The 8,193-nt window shown below is 42.6% G+C and overlaps 1 protein-coding gene across 1 annotated transcript; it reads right to left on the bottom strand.

Annotated features, from left to right (window-relative positions):
- Positions 1-2,642: 2,642 nt before the first annotated feature.
- LOC121046568 lies at positions 2,643-3,508 on the bottom strand. The gene is made up of 3 exons (XM_040500934.1): positions 3,503-3,508; positions 3,163-3,324; positions 2,643-2,960 (listed from the first exon to the last, which is right to left on the bottom strand). Exons 1-3 carry the CDS (start codon positions 3,506-3,508, stop codon positions 2,655-2,657), a joined length of 474 nt encoding a protein of 157 aa, XP_040356868.1. The 3' UTR covers positions 2,643-2,654.
- Between the last annotated feature and the right edge of the window lie 4,685 nt (positions 3,509-8,193).

Here is an 8,193-nt window from a genome sequence, read left to right as displayed (position 1 = left end):
AAATATGAGATGCCGATAAAAATATAAACAAAACAAAATATTATTTCGAAAAAAAAAACACATTTTCAGAAAAATACCGATATTGAATAAACAAAATAAAAAAAAAAAAAATTCTCAAGAAACGAGCAAAGCAGTGCGTCAGGTATTCGTGAGTGCCTCAATCGAAAGGGTGTTCAACAAGGCTGCAGACATCTTCACTTAGAAACATGGTAAGTCGTCCGACGAGATTTTCGAGAGCCCGTTTCTCTAGGTCACAGAAGTGTGACTAGTGGCGACAATAAACTCTTCCACAACACTCTAGTGTTTTGCGTCGTACACTAGAATAGTAAGGTAGAAAATAATGCAGGGAAAGTTACGGATTACTCTTTGGTGCACCAGTCACTTAATTTTATAAAAGGGTAATTGTCACAGTAATTTTTTGCAATTTAGCCTTGTGTAATTGTAAATGTAATTCCTTCCTCTTTTTAAGCAACGTATGCAATTCTCTGGCGAATATGAATGTCCGCTACGAGAGCTTACACTTTCTCATGTATAGCAATTTACTTATTACGATTTGATCAATTCATCGAGATAAAGCTGCAAATATGTTTGTCATGCTAAAATATTAATTTTGTGGTACTAAACAAAATTAGTGTGACCCGTCTTGAACCGGTGACGGTTAGAGTTTTTCCGGTTCAGTTCCAAGATGGTGGTGAAGATTACGGTTCGGTTCAGGGCGGCTTCAACTAAAATAATGATCCGGTTTTCAGTTCGTGTTGGTTCCGGTTCACTTGGCTCAGAATGTTAAGGTGGTGAGTTCAAACCCTGCCTGGGGCTTACGTCTTTTTATATGGTTTGCTGGGGCCGCGAAGCATTTCGGTGTTGGTGATTAGTGACAGCCGGCCGTTAGAGCCAAACGTTACGCAACTTCATAGAAAGCGCCCGATTAAAAGAACAATATCTGTTCAAATTGAGGTGAGTCTCTTTATAAGAAACTATTTAAACTATATTTCTGTGAAATGTATCTTCCTGTAATAATGGTAGCTTAACATTTTCTTTATGCCTGCGAGACATGGGTATACTGAGCCAATTTATATATATATATATATAAAACTGAGAAGAAAAATGCAGTGGGGCACTGCGAATGCAGTGCCCCACTAGCTCCAGCAGTCTTGGTAGATCTCGATGTACATGCAAGCCCTCGCAAATATTTCTAAGACGATTCTGCAGGTGCAGAGTAATTTTTCGCACCCGCTTTACGGTGGGCTCACCTCTCCGGGCTTTTGTCAATGCCGTGGCAACGAGCGCCTGATTTTGCTGTAGGCATTCAATCAGCCTCAAGACGCTTGGATGGGCGTGGCCGACGGGCTTTTGGAACCCGGTACTCTATCTTTCGCAGGTGTTGCTCATCCGGTCTTTATCTTGAAGAGTGGTGTCGTACATATTCCACCGTACACTCTAATCATGGTAACCTTTGTAAAGGTGCACGTTTTCACATCTTTGTGCACCTATAAGTTAAAGGTTACACAAATGTAACCTTTGCTAATGTAACTTTTGTAAAAGTTACAGTGGCAAAGGTTACCTCTAATTAACTTATAGAAAGGTTACAATCTCGTTAGCACTGTAACCTTTATAAAGGTATCTGCCCGCCAGAAAGTTATAGGTAACTTCCATGTGTTCGTGTAACCTTTGAGTGAAGCAACAGCTGGAATAAGAAATCCTTTTATTAAAAATGGCATTTTTGGCGAAAATTCACAAAAAGCATCCTGCTCGATTGTGATTTGACCCGTACAAAAATAGGACAACCCATAAAATAGTGAAAAACTCGAGAACAAAAAACAATACTGTAATATACAAAAACGGCAATTGATTCCGAAGTATCACAATATACATAATCACAAATTCCCGAGTCTGGGATACATCAATAAAAAGCTGTAATATAAATTACGTCCATAATGTAAAGGCACTATTATCGTAAGCGGTTAGCAGGTATCGTAGCATATATGCATCACAAAGAGCGCTGTTGAACGGTGTACAAAGCACTTTAGAATCTAAGGCCATATTATATCAGTGCTAGCCGCACACAAAAAAGTTGAAAATTCGCTTAAAGAAAGCAAATAAACTCACGTTAAAGCTCACTTCGACAGAAGCTTCGGCTTAACCAGCATGGCCTTTACATCTATAGTTACGAAACCACACTGGCACTCGTACAACAGAACCGAACAGGAAAAAAAATGACTTATGTAAAACGATGTGTAAACACAGTTTAGCTGCTGTACGATAGACATAATGAACATAAAATACAAGTGCTAAAAAATAATTCAAAACTGTAACTATAAAGTACATCACAGTTGTTAAAGGGAAACTATAATAAGAGCTCTGAAATGGATATATAGGCAGCACGGAAAACACAAGTGTATGAGCTATAGAGTTGTTAATTTTTTTATGGTCTCTTACCCTATATTATAACACATGAACCTGTTAGTAAAACCTAAACCATGATTCGGTAGAATAAGGTGAACTTAAAGTGAACGGCACTTTAAAAATGACAACGTTCACTGCAAGACAAGAAAAAGCATTTTGCGATTCAGAAGAAGGAAGTCAAGGAACCAGACGACATTTACTTCCCCATCTCAGGACGCAACCTATTTTTAGTGGTATTTGCTTTCGAAAAGTTAACACAAATTGTTCTTCTTCAACATAATGAGCAAATTTTTCAGCCGGTTCGTGAGCAGTCCACGGGGCACTTTTGTGTCAGGTAGAGTTATCTTCTGCAGTAAGACGAGCACCGTTGAGAACGCTGGTGGGTAGTCAAGGTTCTTAATGTAGTACGTCAGCAGGCAGAAAATCAGAGCTCGCTCTAGATTTCCACCCGAGATCCAGATGACTTCTTCAGTACTGCCAGCATAAACGCAAGTGCGTTCAGCGCAGTATATATACACATGAGGTGCTGTGACTTGCAGGTTATTAGGCATTGCATTCTGTGGAATGGCAGATTATATTCCATGAGCATCCAGTAATCAACAAAGTTCCCCGCATAAGTGAAATAAGTGTCGCACAAAACAGTCTTTGGAAGAGCATTTAGATATCACTTAACCTTCATTTAAATGAATGTTAAAGCACAAAAATGCACTGGATGTCACAAAAACTAATAGATGGATGCATGAAAATAATTCCACAAACCTCGTTGATGAGTGTGTGCCTAGAATGGCCTTGTAAATGCTTGCCAATGTCGACGAATGTCCATTCCCGTTCTTCTTTATGTGAAAACGCTTCCACCACCGCTTTCACCTTTTTCTCCGATTTAACCTTGCGCTTAAATCGGAGTTCGACTTCAATGCAGAGCTGAGAAAAGTTGGTACAAGGAAGTAAAATCAGTCATTAATTGCAAATCAGACATCCCTGAAGAAAAGCGGGAAATTGCACTACTTTACTATTGGTTGCTTCACGCCGCCGATGCTGCACTGATGACTCAGTCGAGCAGGCTGGATTGCATGTTAAATAAAGCATGGTCCATGCATACGTCCATTCTGTAGCCAAGCAAGAAATATTTTCCTCGTGCGCGGAATACAGCACCAAGAACTTGTCATGCATAAACAAGCCCATAAGCATCGAAAATATGAACGGAATTCTAGAACTTACGTCTTGAACACTTATATAGCGATACACTGAAGGCTTGCGTAAATCAAGCATTAGAAGCATGCACGGTACCACTTTTCTCAAAGGCATGTGATCTGGCAGTAATTAGTGGTAAATTATTATCGTACCGGTAAAATGTAAACTTAAAAATCAGAAAGCAATAAAAAAAAAATCTGCATCGAACTAGCGGTTCATTTAGGACACAGTGATTGGCTATTAAAGGGGTCATGAAACGCTTTTCCAACTTTTTCCTGTTTAGCTTTCCTCCTCAACTCATAAATTGCGCATTCCACCAAGCAGTAAAGAAGACGAAAAGGGGGAGTCCCCTCTTGCTCGCACTCTGGTTTGTCTAATCCGGACAGATCCATTCTCCCCCTAGAAGATTAGCCCGTCGCTCAAAATTCAAACAAAAGTAACTTTCCCCACCCCGTTCATTCCGAAGCTGACAGTGCTGTTGAAGCTACGTGCTCGTTGGGCCAGCCACACTTGCCACGTGAGCATGGCAAATGTGGCTGCAGAGAATGAAGTCAGGTGATGAAAGGGAGGCGGCTGATTGGTCCGGCAAGCGCGTAGCTTCCGCCACAAAGTCAGCTTAGGGATGAAGGGAATAAGTGAGGTCCGGTTGCGTGTGACGTCAGTTTGGACCCGTTGACGCGTTTTTGGGACCGCGGATGTATCACAGTGAAAAGGCAGGGAGGTTGCGAAGGGGAGGAGGTACGAAATAGTCCGCTCTGTTTTCAAATGTTCGCACTGAAAGTCAGGCTTTTGACTTTCTACCTTTTTTCTTTTGGTCCACTGAACGATGTGCTATTAGTAAAATCCCAATTTAAAATGATTTATCCCAACCCAAAAATCGTTTCATGGGCCCTTTAAGGCGCGACTTTCAGTAAAATAACGGGATTTTTTAATATATATTTGCGAGCATGTTGCGCCCACCAACCTTTCGAACAATCAGGATGATACGGCTGTTGCACTTCACTCGGTCCATTTATTCCTGTGCCAACTATTGGTAGAATAGGTGGCACAGTAAGTCCTTGCTCTGTGTCACCTATTGGTAGAATAAAAATAAATAAATAAACGTGACGGAATAATTGCACAACAAAACGAGATAATTGTTTGTCCTACACCGTTCATTCTGCACCACACCTTAAACGAGCAGGATGTTTTATTTCTTGACTAAAACAGGGATATATGCCTATATCAATTCTGCATGCCACACATTAAATATTTTCTTGTACCCTGAACGTAGTGCGAAAAGTTTCGGTGCAAAAGCCATTCCGCAAGGAGTGATAAGACGTACAGAGTTACAAAATTCAGTTACCAAAAATAACAATACCGCAGCAGTGCATTGCAAGCTTGCGCCTATGTAAAATGCACAAAAGCACGCATATCCCCACCGCGCGCGCAAGCATGTAAATAGGCAGTAATTAGTCGTGCATTACCACCACACCGTTCACTGACGATACTAGACAGCTACGGCAGGGCTCATCTACAGGCATTACACATAAAAAGAGCTAAATCGACACAGAGTGCCACGAGGACAGACATGCGCTCGTATAAAACGGCTCAGAATCATTTTGGTCCTAAATGCACACAAATAACGAGCTTTGAAAATGAGAGCTCGCACGTCACTACTGCAACGGTTCCGCTAGGAAGAAACGTCACTTACCCAAATCGGTGATTCTTCCGTGAATGCTTGGGCAGTGATTGCAGAACTCACAACGAATCTTTGCCGCGCTTTCGTCTGATGGGCACACGACGACGTAGCGCTGACAGTCACACAAAGGCTCCCTGCAACTGCCGCGCAGTACACCCCACATGTCCCTGCTGGTTAGCGACATAACTACTTCCGTGGTTTGTCGAAACATACCGAGAGTCTTCCAACTCGCTCCGAACAGAGTATTGGCGCAAGAAATGTGCCGCCAAAAAATGGCGCTCAAACGGCCCGGGCGCACGCGAGACAGCCGCGACAGCGGTCACTCATTCCCGCCGTACTGACTTCCCAGCATGCAACACCGCTAAGCAACTCAGGCTTTCACAGCCATTGTTCTTCTTTGCTCTTCTTTTTATTGCGAAAGAATGCTGCCAGCAAGGCGTCCGAAAAAAAAAAAAAAAGAAAACATCGCCTGATGAGAGTCCCTCTTTCACCAGGAGAGGGAAACAGCAGAGGAGGCCGTCGACAAGGCCACCAAGGCTCCGAGGTTTCATTTTTATAGTTTTAGTTTTAACGCGAAAGAAGTATAGAGGGACTCTCATCAGGCGATGTTTTCTTTTTTTTTTTTTCGGACGAGAGTGCATAGGTTACTACGTTATTCATGCGTTACTGCACAAAAGTTACATGGCTCTAATTCTCATGGTAACCTTTGCATCGTCAAATTTTGGCTGTTGTAACCTTTAGTCACCGCAAGAATAACGAAAACACGAAAAATAAACGACTTGTAACCTTTATTTTATAGGTTACTCACTACTAAAAGTTACGTTAAAGGTTACCATGATTAGAGTGTACCGGGGGAAACTCCGGTCGCCGTCGGCGCAGAGTCAGGCGAAGGGAAGAATTCGCTCTGGGCGCCGCCGCAGATGGAACAGAAGCATAACGGAAGCGGCCGTTGAAATACGTGCAATCAAAATAGTCCAGTAGGTAGCGATGTCACCGGAAGACTTTTCCCTGGTGGTCAGTTCTTGTGGAACAAGCTGTGCTGGAAGGAACCCGAGCCTATCTAAAATTCCGCACAATTTTTTTAAATTGGTCATCTGTCTTGTACTTTTCCTAAAGGCCGAACTCCCGTTCTATCAAAGTATTTAAAAAAATTCTCAACTCAATGTGGATGAGGTACAAGTTCTCCTAAAAATGGACCAATGTCCATTGCGTCCGCACTTTATTTCAGCCCGTGTTTCGCCCGGATAGTAAAAAAAAAAAAGAAATCGAGGTGAGCTTTTGTCCGGGTCTGTCAAAAAACGGGTGAGCTTTTGTCCGGGTCTGTCAAAAAACGGGTGAGCTTTTGTCCGGTGAGCTTTTGTCCGGTGAGCTTCTGTCCGGTGAGCTTTTGTCCGGTGAGCTTTTGTCCGGTTACCGGCGGTGCTTGTGTGCTGCATCTGTTTACAGATTAGACATCCTGTGTGCCTGCAAGGCCTACATTCGTTAGGTGGTGGCGATGAATTTATCCGAGAGTTTACTAGCGCGTCTTTGAGGTTACGCGATCGTCTGTGGACTACCCCCGGGGCGGATGGAAACGCGCGTTTAAGGCGCTCGCTTTGTTCGAGAATGTTATAATGTCGTCTCAAGACATTATTTACATTAGGATGGTTCATGCTATAAGTTAGACATAGGTTTGTGCGTTGTGTGTCGCTTTGCGTGGGGCGCGGGCTGATGAGGTCTGCGCGGTTCAGTTGTTTGGCTTTTCTGATTGCATCGTCGATTATACGGGGTGGATACTTTTGTTTCTCTAGCACTGACTTTAAATTTTGACTGCTCGCATCAAAATCTGTCTCTTTTGAACAAATTCGTTTGAAACGATGAGCTTGGCTATAGAGAATGCTGTTCTTGCAATGGTGTGGGTGGGCTTTGATAGTGAAGGTATTGTTGCCGATCTGTTGGCTTACGGTACAGGCTCGTGGCGAGTTTACTTTCGTCTATCTTAACGTTGACGTCTAGGAAGTTTATTTCGGTTTTAGAGTACGAATGTGTAAAGCGGATGCTCGGATGAGCAGCATTGCATCGACCTATGAAGTCCACCAGCTCCTCCTCAGTGTGCGGCCATACAATAAATATATCATCTATAAACCTTTTGTATATTAGCGGCTTTACGGGACATTCAGAAAGGAACTGAGATTCTAATTTTCCCATGAATATGTTGGCATAGTTCGGGGCCATTTTGGTGCCCATCGCGGTTCCGCTAACCTGCCTAAAGTATTTATTGTTAAATTCGAACGTGTTTAGTTCTAAGACAAGCCTCGCTAGAGTAGCGACGACGTGTCCATCTGGGGTATCCGGTTGTTTGTGAAGTTCGTACATGTCAATTAAACAGAGTATTCCATCATCATGTGGAATATTCGTATACAGCGATGACACATCAAGTGTAACGAGATATGATTCTTTTGGTATGCATAAATTTGATATTTCTCTTAAGAAGTGAGTTGTGTCTTTAATGTACGAATCAAGAATTGTAGGTATATGTTTAATTAAACTGTCTACATATCCTGATATGGGTTCGGCTACTGTACCTATTCCGGATATGATTGGACGCCCTGGGTTACCAGGTTTGTGAATCTTAGGGAGCATGTAGAAGCGGCCCGGAGAAGGCTGTACCGGTTTCATTAATTTATGTTCGTTAGCAGTTATTCTGCCCTCGTCTAGGAGATCCTTAAGAACCGAGGTCACAATCTGAGTGTGGTGCACCGTAGGGTCATCCGCGAGAGGTTCTTAAAACTTTGAGTCATTCAGTTGGCTGTTTCCTTCTCGGATGTATTCAGAAGTGCTAAGAATCACAATTGCTCCTCCTTTATCGGCTGGTTTTATTGTTATGTCTGTCCTATTGCTCAGGGTTTTTAAGCTAGCCCGTTCGGAGTTAGTGAGGT

Source organism: Ixodes scapularis, unplaced genomic scaffold (assembly GCF_016920785.2).
Source record: "Ixodes scapularis isolate PalLabHiFi unplaced genomic scaffold, ASM1692078v2 PGA_scaffold6__148_contigs__length_123643588, whole genome shotgun sequence".
Taxonomy (NCBI): Eukaryota; Metazoa; Arthropoda; class Arachnida; order Ixodida; family Ixodidae; genus Ixodes; species Ixodes scapularis.
This window is presented reverse-complemented; position numbering and strand designations above follow the sequence as displayed.

Coding starts and splice junctions, on each gene's coding strand:
- LOC121046568 (XM_040500934.1), bottom strand. Junction 2,961..3,162: donor GGCACACACTCATCAACGAG/GTTTGTGGAATT, acceptor GCCATTCCACAG/AATGCAATGCCTAATAACCT.